Genomic DNA, 20,832 nt, shown 5'->3' on the forward strand with positions numbered 1-20,832 from the left:
TTTTGTTTTGGGGGTTTTTTTGAGATGGAATCTCACTCTGTCGCCCAGGCTGTAGTGCAGTGGCACGATCTCGGCTCACTGCAAGCTCCGCCTCCCGGGTTCACGCCATTCTCCTGCCTCAGGCTTCCGAGTTGCTGGGACTACAGGTGCCCGCCACCTCGCCCGGCTAATTTTTTGTACTTTTTTTAGTAGAGTCTCCCAAGTAGCTGGGATTACAGGCACCTGCCACCATGCCCAGCCCAGAGTCATTTCTAATAAACTTGTCTTGCCGGGCACGGTGGCTCACACCTTTAATCCCAGCACTTTGTGAGGTCCGGGGGCAGGGTGGGGGGGAGTGGATCATGACGTCAAGAGTTCGAGACCAGCCTGGCCAAGATGGTGAAACACTGTCTCTATTAAAAATGCAAAAATTAGCCAGATGTGGTGGTGGGTGCCTGTAGTCCCAGCTACTTGGGAGGCTGAGGCAGGAGAACTGCTTGAACCCAGGAGGCGGAGGTTGCAGTGAGCTGAGATCGTGCCACTGCACTCCAGCCTGGGCGACACAGCGAGACTCCGTCTCAAAAAAAATAAATAAATAATAAACTAAAAAATAAACTTGTCTCTCACTGTGCTCTGTGGCTACCCTTGAATTCCTTCCTGCATAAAATCCAAGGAACCCTCTCTTGGAGTCTGGATCGGATCTTCTTTTTCTGGCAACAGTCAGCATGTGGGCCCTTGGCTTGGGCAGAGACCTGATTCTCTCCGGCTCTGCCTCCCGCAGTCCCGTCTTCTCCTCCAGGGAATGGTCCTGCCTGCATTTCCCCAAGGACACTGCAGTGTGCGGAGGCCCAGTGTCAAAGTGACCCCTCAGTGTGCCAGATGTGCCCCTGACCCACCCAGGCAAAGAGAAGAAAGGTGCTTGGTGCCCAGCAGGTGGCCAAGTCTCCAGTGCACCCAGCAGCGGTACCTGGATCTCGTTCATGGGGGCTAGCACAGCCAGGGTTCTGAGGAGGTCAGTCTCCCACTGCCTATCCCAGGGTCAGGGGTGGGGACGGGTGGATCTCCTGGTGGGCTGTGGTACTGACCTATCCCCACCCCTGGCTGGTCCCCGAGAGGTGAGGTGGTGAGGTGGAAGGATTCTTTGAGCCCAAGAGGTCGAGGCTGCAGTGAGCTGAGGTTGAACCACTGCACTCCAGCCTGGGTGACAGAACAAGACCCTGTCTCAAAAAGAAGGAAAGGCTGGGCGCGGTGGCTCACGCCTGTAATCCCAGCACTTTGGGAGGCCAAGGTGGGCGGATCACGAGGTCAGGAGATCGAGACCATCCTGGCTAACACAGTGAAACCCCAGCTCTACTAAAAATACAAAAAAATTAGCCGGGCGTAGCGGCAGGCGTCTGTAGTCCCAGCTACTCGGGAGGCCGAGGCAGGAGAATGGCGTGAACCCGGGAGGCGGAGCTTGCAGTGAGCCGAGATCGCGCCACTGCACTCCAGCCTGTCGGCAGAGTGAGACTCCGTCTAAAAAAAAAAAAGGAAAAAAAAGATGGGAAAACTTAATAGGGAATACTCACATCTGTGTGTATTGAACCATAGAAATATTTCAACAATGGCCGGGCGCGGTAGCTCACGCCTGGGATCCCAGCACTTTGGGAGGCCAAGGCAAGATCACAAGGTCAGGAGTCAGAGACCAGCCTGACCATCATGGCAAAAGCCCGTCTCTACTAAAAATACAAAAATTAGCCAGGCGAGGTGGCGGGCGCCTGTAATCCAAGCTACTCGGGAGGCTGAGGCAGGAGAATCGCTTGAACCCGGGAAGCAGCAAAGGTTGCAGTGAGCCAAGATCCTGACATTTCACTCCAGCCTGGGCAGTAAGAGCAAAACTCTGTCTCAAAAGGAAAAAAAAAAAAAAGAAAAGTTTCAAGAATGGCTGGGTGCGGTGGCTCACGCCTGTAATCCTAGCACTTTGGAAGGCCAAGGCAGGTGGATCACGAAGTCAGGAGATCGAGACCATCCTGGCCAACATGGTGAAACCTGTACTAAAAATACAAAAATTAGCTGGGCACGGTGGCGTACGCCTGTAGTTCCAGATACTCGGGAGGCTGAGGTAGGAGAATCGCCTGAAACCAGGAGGCAGAGGTGGCAGTGAGCTGAGATTGCTCCACTGCACTCCAGCCTGGGTGACAGAGCAAGACTCCGTCTCAAGAAAAAAAAAAAAATTTCAACCAAAGCAGTGCCACATGGAAAACGAATGTGAACATATTCTCTGGGGGAAGCTATGTCCTAAAAGAAAGAAAAGCAGTTATTCATCTCGATGCAAGATTTCAAAATAAAGCTGAAGATTGTGAAAGCTGGCCAGCTCTTACAGGCCATCTCCATGCAACTGCCCACAGTCAGTTCCTGGAATTCCTCTAATAAGCTAATTTTTTTTTTTTTTTTGGAATAGAGATGGAATCTCACCATGTTGCCCAGGCTGGTCTCAAACTCCTGGGCTCAAGAGATCTGCCCACCTGGGCCTCCGAAAGTATTGCGATTACAGGCATGAGCCACTGTGCCCGGCCAATATGCTTTTTCATATGTCAAATTTTCTTTTCAGCTTTTTTTCTTTTCTGTTTCCTGTAGTTTTTTTCCACTACTTTATTTTTATTTTTTGAGATGGAGTCCCGCTCTGTTGCCCAAGCCGGAATGCAGTGGCGTGATTTTGGCTCACTGCAACCTCCACCTCCCAGGTTCAATCGATTCTTCTGCCTCGGCCTCCTGAGTAGATGGGATTACAGGTGTGCACCATCACACCTGGCTAATTTTTTTGTATTTTAGTAGAGACAGGGTTTCGCCATGTTGTTACCAGGCTGGTCTCGAACTCTTGACTTCAGGTGATCCACCCGCCTCGGCCTCCCAAAGTGCTGGGATTACAGGCATGAGACATCGCAACCGGCCCTGTTCCGCTATTTTAAATTGTCAGCGTTTTCACAACTCACTGTGCACCTGTGGCAGGAGGCGTGGGTCACACAGGCCTCCTCATTAGCTGCTAATTGCAGCACGTCCGGCCTCCACCTGTTGACAAGACGTGGCTGCCCCCAGGGAAGACGTGTGTGTTGATTATGCTGCTAATGACCCCAAGCTCTTCCCAACAGCAATTCCCTTCAACAAATAAAACACCTGCTGGCCAACGGAGAGCCAGAGTCCTGCTTGACAGAGGGCGGGGGTGCGTGTGGGGAGGCAGTCCAGGTCTGATCACAGGTGGAAATGGTCATCAGCACCCCATGCTTTCTGACAAAAACGCACTTTCTCTCCAAATTTTATGAGTAACAGGCTGCATGGGGCCACCCACCGGGGAGCCCAGGGCCTGGCAGCCTTTCCCACGTTCCCTCTGACACCCAGGAGACAGGGCCTCAGGAGCTCTCAAGCACCTCAGCTCCAGAGCGGTGGGAAGTTTCTGCAGACTGGAGGGTGTGCCCCTGACGTCCACCCAGCTTCCCATAGGAGCCAGCATCTCCGTACTTATTTTTTACTGTTATTTGAGACGGGGTCTTGCTCTGTCGCCCAGGCTGGAGTGCAGTGGTGCAATCACGGCTCACTACAGACTCAACCTCCCGGGTCCAGGAAATCCTCCTACCTCAGCCTCCTGAGTAGCTGGGATCACAGGTGTGCATCATCACACACGACTAATCATTTTGTAGGTACGAGGTCTCCATATGTTGCCCAGGCTGGTCTCAAACTCCTGGGCTCAAGTGATCCTCCCACCTTAGCCTCTTGAAGTGTTGGCATTTCTGGTGTGAGCCATCACCCCAGGCCTCATCTTCACATTCCTGTTGGGTACTAGGCCACCTCAAGGCCATACCAGCCTACCCTGCACTCTGTTGCCTGGCCCTGGCCCTCTGGGAAGCTCGTCCTCGTGTCCTGCACGTTGGCAGCCACACAGGTGGGGAGTTGGAGGATTCGCCTTCCCCACTTACATGAGTCCATTCCCACACTGCTGTAAAGACAGTGCCTGAGACTGGGTAATTTATAAACAAACAGGTCTGGCCGGGTGAGGTGGCTCACACCTGTAATCCCAGCACTTGGGGAGGCCGAGGCGGGCGGATCACCTAAGATCAGAAGTTCAAGACCAGCCTGGCCAACACAGTGAAACCGTGTCTCAACGAAACATACAACAATTAGCCAGGCGTTGTGGCGCGCACCTGTAGTCCCAGCTACTCAGAGGCTGAGGCAGGAGAATCGCTTGAACCCAGGAGGCGGAGTTTGCAGTGAGCCGAGATCATGCCACTGCACTCCAGCCTGGTCAACAAGAGTGAGACTCTGCCTCAAGAATAAAAAATATAAAAATAAAAGAAAGGTTTAATTGACTCCCAGTTCCACAGGGCTGCGGAGGCCTCAGGAAACTTACGATCACGGCGGGAGGGGAAGGACGCAGGCACGTCTCACGTGGCAGGAGGCGAGAGGGCAGAGAGTGTCAGGAGAACAGCACGTGGAAACCCTCCTCCATGATCCAATCGCCTCCCTCCCTCCACACGGGGATTACAGTTCGAGATGAGATTTGGGTGGGGACACAGAGCCAAACCGTATCACCCCCCACCCACCCACAACCCACCCACCAGGCAGCTCCTGGGCCCCCAAACCTAAAACTGGGTTCTATGGTGAGAACCAAGAACAGCACCGCTCTGGGAGGGTGGCCCTGCGGGGTGGGGTGGGGTGGGAACCACCGTGGGCCCCAGTTGCCGCTCCCAAGCCCTGTGTGTGATGGGGGCATCTGGCCTGTTGTGTCCTTAGGGCCGTGGAAACCACATGGGCTGAGCCTGAGTGCACATCCTGCAGCCCAGCCCGACAGACCGAGGCGTGAACCCACCTCTTCTCCTGCAGCCCAACCAGCCAGACCCGCAGTGAACCCACTTCTCTCTTCCCAGTTCCTGGAAGCAGAGGCCTTGATGGAACACAGAAAAGTTCAGTAAACGTTTTGAAATCAGATGTTCAGGAAAAATTAGCTAATTCTGGAAAACTCTGTTCTCCCCCCAGGAACTCCTGGCCTGGGCTGGGTTTATTCCCCTGTACCGGGCTGTGGCACCTGCTGGCCCACGTGGGCTCCACAGCACCACCTGCCGGCCCTCAGCCAACCTGGGATGCGTCCCCTCCACCAGACTCACAGGCCCCACCTCCACCCTGCCTGCCCCTTGCAGGGCAGCCCAGCCCCACACAGCCTCCCTAAGCCACACACCCGGTTAGGAGGTAGAAAGCATCTCTTTGTCCTTCAACCCCTGAGGGTCCCACAAGAGCCTGGAAATGAGGGCTGCGGTGGCTGCAGGGCAGCCTCCCAAAAGATACATCCAGGCGGGCCCCAGAGGCTCACTCTGTAATCCCAGCAATGGGGGGCTGAGGTGGAAGGACCACTTGAGCCCAGGAGTTTGAGACCAGCCTGGCCAACATGGTGAAACCCTGTTTTTTTTTTTTTTTTGGTTTTGTTTTGTTTTCAGACGGAGTTTCGCTCTGTCGCCCAGGCTGGAGTGCAGTGGTGCAATCTCGGCTCACTGCAAGCTCCGCCTCCCAAGTTCACGTCAATCTCCTGCCTCAGCTTCCCAAGTAGCTGGGACTAGAGGCGCCCGCCACCACGCCCAGCTAATTTTTTGTATTTTTAGCACAGACAGGGTTTCACCGTGTTAGCCAGGATGGTCTCAATCTCCTGACCTCATGATCCACCCGCCTCGGCCTCCCAAAGTGCTGGGATTATAGGGGTGAGCCACCGCGCCCGGCCCCACATTTAGTAAAAATATAAAAATTAGCTGGGCCTGGTGATGGACTCCTGTAATCCCAGCTACTTAGGAGGCTGAGGCAGGAGAATCGCTTGAACCCAGCAGTCAGAGGTTTCGGTGAGCCAAGATCACGCCACTGCACTCCAGCCTGGGCAACAAGAGCAAAACTCTGTCTCAAAAAAAAAAATAATAAGGGCCGGGCGCGGTGGCTTTCGCCTGTAATCCCTGCACTTTGGGAGACTGAGGCCGGCAGATTACAAGGAAAGGAGATGGAGACCATCCTGGCTAACATGGTGAAACCCCGTCTCTACTAAAAATACACAAAAATTAGCCAGGCGTGGTGGCGGGCACCTGTAGTCCCAGCTACTCGGGAAGCTGAGGGAGGAGAATGGCATGAACCCAGGAGGTGGAGGTTGCAGTGAGCCAAGATGGCACCACTGCACTCCAGCCTGGGTGACAGAGCGAGGCTCTGTCTCAAAAAATAATAATAACAGTAAAAGTAACAGCCGGCGTGGTGGCACACACCCGTAGTCCCAGCTACTTGGGAGGCTGAGGCCGGAAGATCCCTTGAGCCTGGGAGCCTGAGGCTGTAGTGAGCTGTGATCACGCCACTGCACTCCGGCCTGGGAAAAGAGCAAGACGCTGTATCAAGAAAAAATAAAAAATATGCTGGAGCGACGCAGTCACAGGCCAAGGACACCTGGAGCCCCTGGAAGCTGGAGAAAGCAGGAAGGGTCCTCCCTGCAGCCTCCAGAGGAAGCATGGCGAATGACACTGTGACCTCAGACGTGTGGCCTCCAGAGCTAGCAGGGGATGCATCTCCGCTGCTCTCGCCCCGGCGTGTGGTCATTTGTTACAGAAGCCTCAGGAGACAGACACAGGATATCCCTTCCGAGGGTGAAATTCTGATGCCAGCCCAGGGGAGGGACCACGCGGCTCCCCCAGCGCCATGACCCCAGACAGGCAAGAGGATGCTAGCACGCAGCCTCCCTCCCAACCACCGGGGGCGGCTGTAGGCAACAGGGGGTCCTGTGGGTGCCCCCGGAGCAGACGCCTCCACCAGGCCCCCCTTCCAGCCCAGGGAAAGGGGGTGCCCACACACAGTCACAGCATCACAGCAACCTGGGGTTCAGCCGGCCTTGTCCTATGTCCCTGGCCAGCCATCGTGTCCTCTTGGATCCACGTAAGCCCCGGGTTCCCAGGCCCTGGCTCAGGGACTAGCACATGGGAAGTGCATGGTAAATACTCGCTAATGATGATGATGAAACAATTTGCAAAATCGAGAGCAGGGAGCCCAGAGGCACAAGGTTGGCACTAGAGCCCAGAGGCTCCAGGGAAATATCTGAGTTAATGAAGAACCCCCAAGGGGCTGAGCCCCCACCACAGCTCCACCCAGAGCAGCAGGAGGAAGCTCGCCAAAGACCCTTCCCCTAATCTCAACAGCCCTCCTCACTCTCACATTTTCTGTAAACCCACTCCACCGCATTTCAATGGCATTAAGTTTCTTTCATATTGTTTTCTTTCTTTCTTCTTTTAGACGGAGTCTCGCTTGGTCGCCCAGGCTGGAGTACAATGGTGTGATCTCATCTCACTGCAACCTCCACCTCCTGGGTTCAAGCGATTCTCCTGTCTCAACCTCCCGAGTAGCTAGGACTACAGGCGCGTGCCACCAAGCCTGGCTTTTTTTTTTTTTTTTTTTTGAGATAGAGTTTCACTCGTTACCCAGGCTGGAGCGCAATGGCACCATCTCGGCTCACTACAACATCTGCCTCCCAGGTTCAAGCGATTCTCCTGCCTCAGCCTCCCTAGTAGCTGGAATTATAGGCATGTGCCACCATGCCTGGCTAATTTTTCTTGTTTTTTTTTAGACAGTGTCTTACTCTGTTGCTCAGCCTGGAGTGCAATGGTGCAATCTCACCGCAACCTCTACCTCCCAGGCTCAAGCGATTCTCCTGCCTCACCCGCCTGAGTAGCTGGGATTCCAGGCGCACACCACCCTGCTGGGCTAATTTTTGCATTTTTAGTACAGACGGGGTTTCACCATGTTAGCTGGGCTGGTCTCCAGCTCCTGACCTCAGATGATCCACCCGCCTTGCCCTCCCAAAGTGCTGGGATTACAGCTGTGAGCCACCGCGCCCAGCCCCCTATTCTATTTTTAACAGAACATACTTCAGGCACCTCATCTCCAAGCTCGGCCAGGTATTGCCTGGAAGCCCACCTGGCCCAGGCGCTGGGGAAAGTTCGTCCGTGCCGCAGGAGAAGAAGGTCCTGTCTGGCCGAGAGGAGCAGCTGCAGGTAATGGAGGAGGCCACACAGGCTGGTGGCCCAAACCCCATGGGCAGGTGCGGGCAGGTGCAGGAGTGCCCAGGCCGCATCCAGGTGCGGACACGTGGTCGGAATCAGGGCCTAGAACCCCGGGGAGGATGCGGCACAGGCTGGGGCCTAGGATGTTGCCACCGTGAGATCTCCATGGGCTGAGCCTGCCTGGGCCGGAAAGATGCCAGCCTAGATCCAGGAATGTCCTCAAAAGTCCCCATAAAACTGGCCGTTAGACGTGTAACTGGACATATGACAAACAACAGCTTAAAAAGCGAGTCAGGGGCGAGCGCAGTGGCTCACACCTGTAATCCCAGCACTTTGGGAGGCTGAGATGGGTGGATCACTAGGTAAGGAGTTCAAGACCAGCCTGGCCAAGATGGTGAAACCCCATTTCTACTAAAAACTACAAAAATTAGCCGGATGCAGTGGCAGGTGCCTGTAATCCCAGCTACTCGGGAAGCTGAGGCAGGAGAATCGCTTGAACCCAGGCTGCAGAGGTTGCAGTGAGCCGAGATCGCCCCACTGCACTCCAGCCTGGGCAACAGTGAGACTCTATCTCAAAAACGAAAAAAAAAAAGTGAGTCAGGGCCGGGCACAGTGGTTCACGCCTGTAATCCCAGCACTTTGGGAGGCCGAGGAGGGCAGATCACGAGGTCAGGAGTTCGAGACCATCCTGGCTAATATGGTGAAACCTCGTCTCTAATAAAAATACAAAAAATTAGCGGAGCGTGTTGGCGGGAGTCTGTAGTCCCAGCTATTCGGGAGGCTGAGGCAGGAGAATCGTTTGAACCCAGGAGGTGGAGGTTGCAGTGAGCGGAGATTGCGCCACTGCACTCCAGCCTGGGCGACAGAGAGAGACTCTGTCTCAGAAAAAAAAAAAAAAAAAAAAAGCGAGTCGGCCCGCAGAGTTCTGTCTTAGGGTCTACCAGGCGTATGGACTTTTCCAGACTGATCTCCAAGATAACAGAAAAGGGTGCTGGAGGCCCTGGGAGCGGCTCCCCAGGAAGGTGAGGCCTCGCCCCCATCCCTGCTTTCTTCCCTGCCTGAATTCCCCAACACGAGCTGAGCGCCTTTTGCCTGCCACGCGAGTTCCGGGTTCTTGGGTTGCATCCGGGAGCACCTGGTCCGCAGGTACGCAGCGGATAACGAAGTGGACGGAGCCAGGATCCCCTCCGCTTTCTTGTGAAGGCGGAGAGACTTCGGGGCCGGAGCTGCGGCGCTGGCCCGGCCGCCCCCTTCACCCCAACCCGGGGCCGGGGACGCGCGGGAGGCGGAGGAAAGGGTCGGTCCCGGGTTCCCGCGGGGTGGGCGGGGAGCAGCAGCGCCCGGGCTCGTCAGCAGAGGGCGCCGGCCGCGGGGCAAGGTGCGCATGCGTCTTGGGGGCGCTTTCCGGCAGCGTGGCGGAACCAGCCCCCTTTGTTTTACGCTGTTGGGCGACACCTCCGCGCGGCGGCAGTGCGGCCGTCATGGCGTCGCCCTTCAGTGGGGCGCTGCAGCTGACGGACCTGGATGACTTCATCGGGCCGTCTCAGGTGGGCCGGCCTGGGCGGGCGGGGGCGAGGCTGCGCTCGGTGCCCTCTCGCGCGGAGGGAAATTGTTCTGCGCCCCACTTCCTCCTCTGAGGAATGAGATCCGAATCCCGAGAGCCCGGTGGGGGCCGTCGGGGTCTCTATCGACCCCGGCGCGGGGCCTCAGACACTGCGGCCCGCTTCTTACCAACAGGGAAACTGAGGCCAGGGAGGACGGCGCCCACCAGCCCGCTCCTGTGCCCCACAGTGTCCGGGCGGGCTGCGTGGGAGGGTCCAGCGGTCGCTGGCTCGCGCCCGCCTGCCCAACCCAGGGGAGGCAGTGGAGGCGGCTCCCACCTGTACCTAACTCTAACCCGATCCCTGGGTCGCAGCTGGAGCGCGGCGAGGCCCGGATCGGGGCCTCCTCCCCTGCACGGACGCCCTGTCAGGCCTCAGAACCCCCAAGCCACAGCCTTTGTATCCGCATAAACGGGCGCGGTGGGGACCCCACCTCAGTTGAGGGCAGTGGGGGCGGCCCCCTAGACGCCCCGCAATGGCTCCTCAGTAGAGCTGTCCTTGACGTCGCCCAGGTGGGCCGGACAGCTACCCTTGAACCCGGGAGGCTGCAGGCGCCCTTAGCTGGGTGCGCCTGCCTGTCCACGTCCAACAGCTCCGTGGGGCCAGAGCTCAGCAGGGCGAGAGGCGGGCTGGGAGCGCTTCCGGGAGGGATGAGCTGGGAGGCGGCTTTCTGGGCTGACAGGGTTCTCAAGGAGAAGGGAGAGAAATGAACTTGTTTCCCGGGCACTGGGCAGGAGGTGACCTCCAAACAGATCCAAGCACACGTCCTCTGGATGGGCAGTGTAACACTGGCCTCTGTGGTAGTCACGCCCCTGTTCACGTGAAGGGTAAAGGTCAGCGTTGGTGGTGTCTCCGCGGGTGGGTAGTTTGCAGGCGCCATTAGCACTGGCTTTCGTGCACACTGGGACCTTCAGTGCCGCAGGATGTTGGGAACCCGTTCCCTGAGGTGAGAGCAGCCTCAGTCCCTGAGTGTATGGCTGCGGGCAGAGCCTTCATGCCATGTGGCTGGGCAGCCATTCTTGCGACCTGGCCTCCCAGGGAGTCTTTGCCCACTCACAGGCCCTGATTTGGGGTCTCTTCCTGATCTAGGAATGCATCAAGCCTGTCAAAGTGGAAAAAAGACCGGGAAGTGGCGTGGCCAAGATTCGCATAGATGATGACGGGAGCTACTTCCAAGTTAACCAAGTAAGGCACAGGAGGCTGCTCCACCGTCTCTCCAGCCTGGCCGGTCCGAAACACTTTTCTCTGCTTCCTTCCGGCACGGAGTGGTGACGCTGAAACGCTCCACGTCTCACCAGCCCTTTTCCACTGGTCGAATTCACCTGCCATCTGGGAGGCTGGGGGTCAGGGTGCCTGGGGCAGGTGAATGAGCAGCACCCGGGCCAAACAGCTTGATCTCTCAGCAGAGGGCCTCTTTTGCAGAGATGGTGGATCCTGTCCGCCCGTTCCCCCTAGTTCTAACCATGTAAGATTTTCTAGTTCAGACCCCTTATTCTTAAAGAATAGTACTTCCTCTCTAAGTGATAACATCCTGATGAAACTTAAAATTCAGGCCAGGCGTGGTGGCTCACGCTTGTATTCCCAGCACTTTGGGAGGCCAGGGCAGGGGGTAGATCACCTGAGGTCAGGAGAATCGCTTGAACCCGGGAGATAGGGACTGCAGTGAACTGAGACTGCTCCACTGCACTCCAGCCTGAGAGACAGAGACTCCATCTCAAAAAAATAAAGAAACTGTTAAAATTCACCTGACTGTCTGCCATTTGAACTCTAAAAAATGTCTGCCTGATCTCATGAACCACTGCACCAAGAGACGATTTCTAGCCCAGCACTGGGGGCCTGGCCCACAAATGAAGGGGACCCCTGGAAGGTGCTGGGGTGCTGGTGGGTCCGGCTGTCGGTTTGTGCCTTTAGGCAGAACCAACGTAGGAATACAGGGCGAGCTCAGATTGTGACTCTGCATGACACCCAGGCCTAGCAGAGAGCTGGGCTGCGAGGGGTTCCCACCCAGTCCCCACCCAGTCACCTTGCTCCTCTGGCTGCGTTCCGGGCCACTGCAGCACCCCTGGCCCTGCTCAAACCATTCCTGCCTTTGCAGGAGGAGTTGGGGGAGCTCAAGCTTGGTGCATTTTGCATCTAAGAAAAGTGGCTAAGGGATGTCCCAGAGTCCCCACTGGAACACCTCATTCCTGCATCTGTTTGACCGAGTCTGACGATTGTTTCTGCCCTGCCAACGGGGGGCGAGGCTCCCAGCCTTCCTCCCTCTGCTGTCCTCTTCCCATCCCTTCATCCTTTCCTTCTTTGTCCTCAGCTCTCCTGCCTCCTCCTTTCAGAGCCCACCTTCAGCTTTTTCCTGCTCCACAGCCCCGTGAGTGTGCACCGGGGCCAGCACCTGTCCAGGACCCCATGGGTGGACAGGGTGGCAGTTGCTTTGCTGAGAGACCAGTGGCAAGCCTTATTCCTGTGATTCTGATGCCCTAACCAAGTCGTACCAAAAAGTAGACTTTGATGGCATTATGAAAATCTAGAACGTGTGTGTGCATTTTTGTAATACATGTCTAATTTTTAAAAATTAAGCAGCACGGCTGGGCACGGTGCCTCAAGCCTGTAATCCCAGCACTTTGGGAGGCCGAGACGGGCGGATCACGAGGTCAGGAGATCGAGACCATCCTGGCTAACATAGTGAAACCCCGTCTCTACTAAAAAAAAATACAAAAAACTAGCCGGGTGAGGTGGTGGGCGCCTGTAGTCCCAGCTACTTGGGAGGCTGAGGCAGGAGAATGGCGTAAACCCGGGAGGCGGAGCTTGCAGTGAGCTGAGATCCGGCCACTGCACTCCAGCCCGGGCGACAGAGCGAGACTCCATCTCAAAAAAAAAAAAAAAATTAAGCAGCACACAAGCCCAGCCAGCAGCCATTTTGGTTGTTGGTTATGAGCTGGACTCCACTATTCTCTGGCTCCATGTCCTCATGCAGAGGGGGCTCATCATGCGCACCGAGTTCTTCTCCCTTGTAGGAAGGCGGGACCCGCAGGCTGGAGAAGGCCAAGGTCTCACTAAACGACTGCCTGGCGTGCAGCGGCTGCATCACCTCTGCAGAGACCGTGCTTATCACCCAGCAGAGTCACGAAGAGCTGAAGAAGGTTCTAGATGCTAACAAAGTAAGTGGTGGGCGGCCCAAGGACTCTGCTTTAACCTGAAATCTACCCCAGCAGCCGAGGCATTTTGCCAAGGGCAGCTTGTGTGGTGCCGCCGTCCTGCCTGCAGGTGGCACCTGCCTTTCTGAGGCTTGGGATCTCAGTGATTTACCTGTCAGTTGGTGCCAGTGGTGAACGTGTCAGGCCTGGAACTTCAGGTTCTAAATATACATCAAAATGACACCCTTGCCGGGTGCAGTGGCTCACGCCTGTAATCCCAGCACTTTGGGAGGCTGAGGCGGGTGGATCACCTGAGGTCAGGAGTTCGACACCACCCTGGCCAACATGGCAAAACCCCGTCTCTACTAAAAATACAAAAATTAGCCAGGTATGGTGGCGCACACCTGTAATCCCAGTTACTTGGGAGGCTGAGGCCGGAGAATCACCTGAACCCAGGAGACAGAGGTTGCAGTGAGCCAAGATCATGCCATTGCACTCCAGCCTGGGTGACAGAGTGAGACTCTGTCAAAAAAAAAAAAAAAATGATATCCTTGGCCAGGCACAGTGGTTCACACCTGTAATCCCACCTACCCAGGGGGCTAAGGCAGGAGAATCCCTTGAACCTGGGAGGCAGAGGTTGCAGTGAGCTCTGATCATGGCACTGCACTCCAGCCTGGGCAACAGAGCGAGACTCTGGGGGGGAAAGAAAAAGACACTCTTGATGGAGCTGGCATGCCCTCTCCAGAGCCGACGGCATCTCACGGGGTAGCTCTGGCCACCAGGAATCAGCATAAGGCCGGCAGAGTAAGCAGCGTCTTCCCCTTGCTTTGCAGATGGCGGCGCCCAGTCAGCAGAGGCTGGTTGTAGTTTCAGTCTCGCCACAGTCTAGAGCATCGCTGGCTGCACGGTTTCAGATGAATCCTACAGACACTGCCAGGAAATTAACCTCATTCTTTAAAAAAATAGGTAGGCTTTGAACCTGGGGTAACACTGCCACTCCACACCAAGGAGGCGTCTGAGTGAGCCCAGGCTCCTCGTGCCTCTGAGTCACTGACATGCCACCCAGCCCTGAACTTCAGTGCTACAGAAACTTTATTCCCTCTGTGACCTCAGCCTGAAGTTTTGATTTGGCATTTGAGAGCAGCGCCTTCTCACAGAAAACGTCTGCATTCTGACTGTGCACTTTCTGTAAGTTGGGGCTGACCAACGCCTTGTACTTCTTAGCTGATGATATTAAGGCGCTGTCTCCGGGGCTCTGCGGGGTTCAGCTAAGGCCAGCTTCGGCGGACTTCGGTTGTGTGCCTGGAGCTGGGCTTGGGTGTCTTGAGAGCCCCCAGCTAACCAGGCTCCTGTGCCCGGTGGCTCACTGGGAATGAAGGGGCTGGACCTCATAGCTACTGTGTGCCTTTCACGGGTAACCGCCATGTCCAGTCCCTTCGTTCCCAGTGAGGCAGGGCTGTGTGCTTTGTACCCGGCAGACTGCCTGTCATCCAACTGTGTCCCAGGTCCCTCACACTGGAAACTTGTTGACACTGGCAGGTGCCCCATGGCTCTTTTTTTTTTTTTTTTTTGAGGCGGAGTCTCGCGCCCGGACTGGAGTGCAGTGGCCGGATCTCAGCTCACTGCAAGCTCCGCCTCCCGGGTTCCCGCCATTCTCCTGACTCAGCCTCCCGAGTAGCTGGGACTACAGGCGCCGCCACCTCGCCCGGCTAGTTTTTTGTATTTATTTTTAGTAGAGACGGGGTTTCACAGTGTTAGCCAGGATGGTCTCGATCTCCTGACCTCGTGATCCGCCCGTCTCGGCCTCCCAAAGTGCTGGGATTACAGGCTTGAGCCACCGCGCCCGGCCGCCCCATGGCTCTTATCTGACCCACACCCACGTCCAGTTGGTGCCTGAGCAGTGCTCTGACACTGGGAGCCTGACCTGGTGTCTCAGGGAAAACTTGGCCTGGGGCAGCCCGTGGTTCTCCAGGTGGAAGGTGTGGGTTTCGTCCCCACCGGAATAGGAAGCAAGTTCAAAGATTTTTACTTACAGATCACGGGCAGGTAGGGCACAGTGAGTCCGAGGGCAGTCCTCTGACCATGGGTTACACAAGGCAGGAGTGACAGGTCAGGCAGAGAGAGAGGAACCCACGCGCTGGTGCCTCTGCTGGGGTCCAGGGCATGATCAGGCAGGTTTACCAAGCAGTTCTAATGGCTGGGCTTGGAGCCAGTGGGCCTGTCCCAGGAGTCCTGCTGTGTGTGAGGGGCGGCCCCTGTGGCAGGTCTGCACAGTCAGGGTCCGAGGGGCCACTCCAGCAGGCCACGTCCAGCTGTGCCCTAGGGAGGGTCACCAGGAGCAGCACACGTGGCAGTTCCCTGGACCAGCCGCGCTAAGGAGCTGGGAGGGTGGAGGACTGAGCTGCCAAGTGGCTGCCCTGCCGCTGGGGTGGGAAAGCAAGGCCTGCATTCACAGGGGATGCCGAGGCAACGCGGCTTAAGGAGGTCCCCACGGTGGGGCCGGGGCTTTGGCACGGGAAGCGGGTGCCACACACGTCCCCCAGCAGCACCACGGTGGTCCACACACAGGCGTGTACTCGCGTGGGTGTCCCGCACAGGGTTAACCAGGCACCCACCTTCACCTTCCAGGGGTGCACTTTGTCTTCGACACCGCCTTCTCCAGGCACTTCAGCCTCCTGGAGAGCCAGCGAGAGTTTGTGCGGCGATTCCGAGGACAGGCCGACTGCAAACAGGCCCTGCCCCTGCTGGCCTCCGCCTGCCCAGGTGTGCTCATGGGGCGGGTGGTGTGAGAGTCAAGTTCCAGTTAAGTTAAAATGTGACGTGATATGGACACGGATGACAAGGCGGGGGATGGGGATGGAGATGCAAGCCGGTTTCACAGGACGGGTTAGAAATGTTGGCACAAATGGCCTTTTGTGGAGAAGGGCTGCCCTCCCTTGGGAGCCACCCGCAGTCACCTCAGGTCCCTAGGCGGTGTTGAGTGCACGCCGAGCTCCACGTGGTGGTGGGGAGAACAGGAACGAGCACTCGTTAATGTCATCATGATCTCCTGTATGAGCGGGCCCGCCTCCAGAATGTCGTGCTGCTGCCTGTGGGTGCGGAGGCCGCTGTGCGCCCCTGCCAGCCCCGTGTGCCCCTGTCGCCTCAGGCTGGATCTGCTATGCCGAGAAGACCCACGGCAGCTTCATCCTCCCCCACATCAGCACCGCCCGGTCCCCGCAGCAGGTCATGGGCTCCCTGGTCAAGGACTTCTTCGCCCAGCAGCAGGTAACGGCGTTGGGCCAGCCCCAGGCTCAGGCTGGGGAGCGGCCAGAAGTGACTATTCTGGCTGCTTGCTGCAAGGCTGCAGGAAACAGAGTCCTCGCCCTGGTGTGTGGCCTTCCCGAGCACACCTCCACCCTTGTTCCCTCCTGGTTCAGGCCATTCCTCTCCTGCTGGGCAGCACAGGGCCACGTTCTGATCCAAAGGTGCTCACTGCTCACCCAGAAGCAGCCAGGCCTGAGGCTGAGGGAGCAGGAGGCCCTCAGGCAGCCCTGGCCACCAGGTCCACAAGGGTGCCCAGCACCACCCCCACCTGAGGCCCAGCGGGATTGAAGCCTGACCACACTCAGCCAGCAGGGGGCGGGAGAAGGTGAGGGCGGCCCTGGTAGTGCCTGGGCCTGGAGCGCCCGTGTCCCCTACAGCACCTCCCGCCGGAAAACGCGGATTTTCACTGAGGGCTGGGGCTGGCTGGTTCCCCCGTGACATCCCTTTCCCCGGCGGGTGTGCCGCGATAGGGCCTGAGCGATGGGAAGGCCGCTTCTCCTCCTTTGGACTTGGCTGTTAGGGAGTGCAGGCACGCTGGGAACGGGTCAGTGTCATTTTCTGTCACAGCCAGGGCCTGTCCTGTCCAGGGACACATCCGCAGAGCCAGCAGGAGGCTTCCTGGGAAATGGAGTGAGGCTCACTGTCCCTCGGGGCCCGGCCTGGCTGCAGGATGGCTGAGTTCCAGGTCACGCCTCGGCCACCGTACTGCTGGGACTGGGGAGAGGTGTGTTTGTCTCTCCTCATAGCGCTTGACTCCTGACAAGATCTACCACGTCACAGTGATGCCCTGCTATGACAAAAAGCTGGAAGCCTCTAGACCCGACTTTTTCAACCAGGAGCACCAGACGCGGGACGTGGACTGTGTCCTCACAACAGGTGCGGTCACGCCGTGCGGCCTGGAGCCCTCGAGCCTCCTGGTCTGCTTCCTGAGCCCCAGGCACAGGTGGCAACTGCCCAGGATCCTGCTTGCGGGGGCTCTGGCTGGAGCCTGGGGGCTTGCACGCGTGTGCGTACCCTCATCTCTCCCCTTGGAGCCAGGTGGGCCCATTTGCAGCTGGCCTGTCTCGGGGACCTGCGGCCAAGTGGCCCTCAGTGGTACCTCCTTGCTGGCTCTGAAATGAGTCTTTGGAGGTGGACAGAGGTTCTCGAGTGCGGCCCCTTCACTTCCCATTAGTCACCCCATTCCTGAGTCAAGCAGCCCCACAGTCTCCCCAATGTGAGGCAGAAAAGCAAACTGCGGCCGGGTGCGGTGGCTCATGCCTGTCATCCCAGCACTCTGGGAGGCAGAGACAGGTAGATCACGACGTCAGGAGTTCAAGACCAGCCTGGCCAAGATGGTGAAACCCCATGTCTACTAAAAATATGAAAATTAGCTGGGAGTAGTGGTAGCGCACCTGCAGTCCCAGCTACTCGGGAGGCTGAGGCAGGAGAATCACTTGATTCCCGGGGGACAGAGCTTGCAGTGAGCTGAGATCGCCATTGCACTCCAGCCTGGGTGACAGAGTGAGACTCCATCTCAAAAAAAAAAAAAAGAAAAGCAGACTGCCCAAGAGGCTGGACAGATGGACACTGGGTGAGCAAAGTGTCCATCTGGGCAGGACCAGGTGGCCTCCAGAGGGGCTTCAGGAGTGACCAGGCCCGGCCTCCCTACCATGGGCTGGGGTGGACATTTGGGGCCTTCTGGGGCCAAAGTGCAGACTGCTAGGGATGCAGGTGGCTAGGATGTTCTCTGACTTTGTTGCTGGGATCTTAGCTAAAGAGTGTCTGTGCTGTGGTTTCCTTGCAGGAGAAGTTTTCAGGTTGCTGGAGGAAGAGGACGTCTCCCTCCCCGACCTGGAACCAGCCCCTCTGGACAGCCTGTACGTATATCTGCCACCAAGAACTGTTATTTTAGCTTCTAACGCTGCCTCTGGGGATAGCATCCCCCTGCTCTGGGCTTGCCTCCCCACAGCCCATCTTGGCGACCTGTATTTACTCTATAAATCTGTACTTGCACCCCGTATATCTACCACACCTCCACTCTGTAAGCCTTCTATCAACTGTTTCCACAGATCCACTGTACAGCTGCCCCAGCATTCACCTTTTAAGTTCAAGACTGAGAGAAATAATATCTCTCTACAGTGAAATGCCTCAACTAGACATATCCACATCACCTCCTACTATGATATCCATGGTCTTTACATGCTTCCTCATCATTCAACTAAAATTATTATTAAGCATAAGTTACCATCTATTTACCCCCCAAAAATAATGAATATACAAAATCACAACAACCCTTGAGAATTAAAATGAACAAAAATCTATTTGCCCCACTCACTGCCCCACCTCAGAAGTGGCTGAGTGGCTGGGCACAGTGGCTCATGCCTATCACCCTGGCACTTTGAGAGGCAGAGGTGGGCAGATCGTTTGAGGTCAGGAGTTTGAGACAAGCCTGGCCAACATGGTGAAACCCTCTCTGTACTAAAAATATAAAATTTAGCCGGGGGTGGTGGGGGGCACCTGTAATCCCAGCAAGTTGGGAGGTTGAGGCATGAGAATTGCTTGAACCCGGAAGGTGGAGGTTGCAATGAGACGAGATCGTGCCACTGCACTCCAGCCTGGGCAACAAAAATGAAACTCCATCTCAAAAAAAAAAAAAAAAAAAAAGAAGTGGCGGGGCCCTGTGATGGCGACGGACACTGGAGCTGCTCCTCTGTGCCTGTGACTTGTCTCCCACTTGGAAACGCAAACGCTCATGTGTGAGGGACAGAGGCCCTGCTCCGGCGGTTGGCAGGCAGAGCCCCAGCGGTGCTGAGCCCCCCGCCTTGCCAGGTGCAGCGGTGCCTCTGCAGAGGAGCCCACCAGCCATCGCGGAGGGGGCTCGGGCGGCTACCTGGAGCACGTGTTCCGGCACGCGGCCCGAGAGCTCTTTGGAATCCACGTGGCTGAGGTTACCTACAAACCCCTGAGGTCAGTGGGATGGGCCAGATCTCTGGGCAGAGCGACCACACGGCCCCCAGCCTTCCTTGGGCTGCTGCCTCACCCGGGGTCCTCCCACAGAGGTGGGCTGGGTGGAGGGCGGCCTGCAGGGTTTGGGGGGGACCCTGGGCCCAGGCAGGGCCTTCCTGGCGGGCTCAGGATGTGACTTCACTTAAGCCCTCCAGGCCTCAGTCGGCCCATCGTGGGGCATGGTGACCCTGAGCCCGAGAGGCCAGCGCGAGCAAGGGTGGTGGGTGTCTGGCGCAGGGCATGCAACCACATCCCAGGCGGGAGGGGCAGGGCCTCACAGCCATCCCTGGGGAGGGAGGCCTGTTTTACAGACAGGGAGCCCAAAGCTGGAGGTGAGGTCGCCTGCTGGACTCGTGGCAGTGAGCTTTCCGCCCTCTCTCCGTTCTTGTCCTTCCCCCTGCCCTAGATAAAAGGACAGAGCCCTGGGAGCTGCCCAGTCATCCCCTGAAGCCCAGCAGGCCTCCCCTTCCAGGCGGGCAGGAGCCTGGTGGGTGTGCCATGTAGACAAACCCCACCTGTGCCCCCCAGGAACAAGGACTTCCAGGAGGTGACACTGGAGAAGGAGGGCCAGGTGCTGCTGCACTTCGCGATGGCGTACGGCTTCCGCAACATCCAGAACCTGGTGCAGAGGCTCAAACGCGGGCGCTGCCCCTACCACTATGTGGAGGTCATGGCCTGCCCCTCAGGTAGCTCCCGTGAGGAACAGGACACGATGGCCCCTTCTGGGACCAGAGCTGTGGGCCACCTACCAGGCTGGGAGTGGGAGGTAGTGGCACAGAGGGGCCCGGTCATCTCCCTGCTCCCAGGTGGTCAGGAGGCTCGGCTGGGGTACAGGCTGTGACCCATGTGTCCCGTCTGCTCTTCCACAGGCTGCCTGAACGGCGGGGGCCAGCTCCAGGCCCCAGACAGGCCCAGCAGGGAGCTCCTCCAGCACGTGGAGAGGCTGTACAGCATGGTCCGGGCTGAGGTGCCCGAAGATGCGCCTGGGGTTCAGGAGCTGTACACACACTGGCTGCAGGGCACGGACTCGGAGTGTGCAGGCCGCTTGCTGCATACGCAGTACCACGCGGTGGAGAAGGCCAGCACTGGCCTGGGCATCCGGTGGTAGGGGCTGCAGGACCAGGACTCCCAGGAGGCCATGCGTGACAGCGGAACCATATGCCCCAAGACCCCTGGGCTCCCCCCAAAACTGTGAGTGAGCTGCAGAGTGTGCTGGGACCCGAGCAGAAGCTAGGACTGGCGAGGACCCGCGGCTGCCCCGTCACCTCCAGTTGGGTGCCTCTGGGTTCCCCGCTGGCTCTGCCCAGGTGGGGTGGCCCAGGCAGCAGAAGGTCCCTGAGGTCCCACAGCCGGTTCGTTGGCCCTGGGCCGAGGCCCACAGGTGCTGCCCTTGCTCTTGCTAGTCGGGCACCCAAGTGCTTGAGGGGCATCAGCCTGTCCTGGAGTTGCCTGAGGCAGAGCAAGGCAGGTTCCCACCCCTGACTTCTGGAAGCTTCCCCTGAAGCTCTGTGCAGAAGGTGGGAGACAGAGCTGGACCTGCAGGGGTGGTCCCACCACAACCCTGTGTGTGGACCCTGCCTGGCAGGAGGGGGTGCCGGGCCCCTGGAAAGCAGGAGTTACTGTTACGAGGCTGTGGTCCAAGGCAAGCCAAGTACGAAGCGGCAGCCATCACTAGCTGTGTCATCCCCTAGCCAGGTCCCCACCAGGCCTGTCTCCCAGCGTTTGTCTAATAAAGGCACCCCTCCTCAAACATGCCTATGAAACGGCTCCTCTCCCGGCACATCT

At 57.5% G+C, this 20,832-nt stretch overlaps 1 protein-coding gene across 2 annotated transcripts; it reads left to right on the forward strand.

The window, feature by feature from the left end:
- Positions 1-9,407: 9,407 nt before the first annotated feature.
- CIAO3 (cytosolic iron-sulfur assembly component 3) lies at positions 9,408-20,799 on the forward strand. 2 transcript variants are annotated; one of them, XM_033236345.1, is made up of 11 exons: positions 9,408-9,568; positions 10,712-10,807; positions 12,634-12,777; positions 13,587-13,719; positions 15,382-15,516; positions 15,902-16,020; positions 16,806-16,935; positions 17,846-17,918; positions 18,871-19,008; positions 19,576-19,733; positions 19,917-20,799. In XM_033236345.1, exons 1-11 carry the CDS (start codon positions 9,503-9,505, stop codon positions 20,153-20,155), a joined length of 1,431 nt encoding a protein of 476 aa, XP_033092236.1. In that variant the 5' UTR covers positions 9,408-9,502; the 3' UTR covers positions 20,156-20,799. The 2 variants fall into 2 exon arrangements, with proteins under 2 accessions (XP_033092236.1, XP_033092237.1); XM_033236346.1 differs by lacking the exon at positions 9,408-9,568 and adding an exon at positions 9,596-10,568.
- Positions 20,800-20,832: the final 33 nt, after the last annotated feature.

The sequence above is a fragment of the Trachypithecus francoisi genome, unplaced genomic scaffold, assembly GCF_009764315.1.
Source record: "Trachypithecus francoisi isolate TF-2019V2 unplaced genomic scaffold, Tfra_2.0 Lachesis_group15, whole genome shotgun sequence".
Classification (NCBI taxonomy): domain Eukaryota; kingdom Metazoa; phylum Chordata; class Mammalia; order Primates; family Cercopithecidae; genus Trachypithecus; species Trachypithecus francoisi.

Excerpts from the sequence above, each read along its gene's own strand:
- CIAO3 (XM_033236345.1), top strand. The coding sequence starts at position 9,503 with ATGGCGTCGCCCTTCAGTGGGGCGCTGCAGCTGACGGACCTGGATGAC. Across the intron at positions 15,517-15,901 it reads GCTGGCCTCCGCCTGCCCAG|GCTGGATCTGCTATGCCGAG; the intron begins GTGTGCTCATGG and ends CTGTCGCCTCAG. Across the intron at positions 16,936-17,845 it reads GGACTGTGTCCTCACAACAG|GAGAAGTTTTCAGGTTGCTG; the intron begins GTGCGGTCACGC and ends GTTTCCTTGCAG.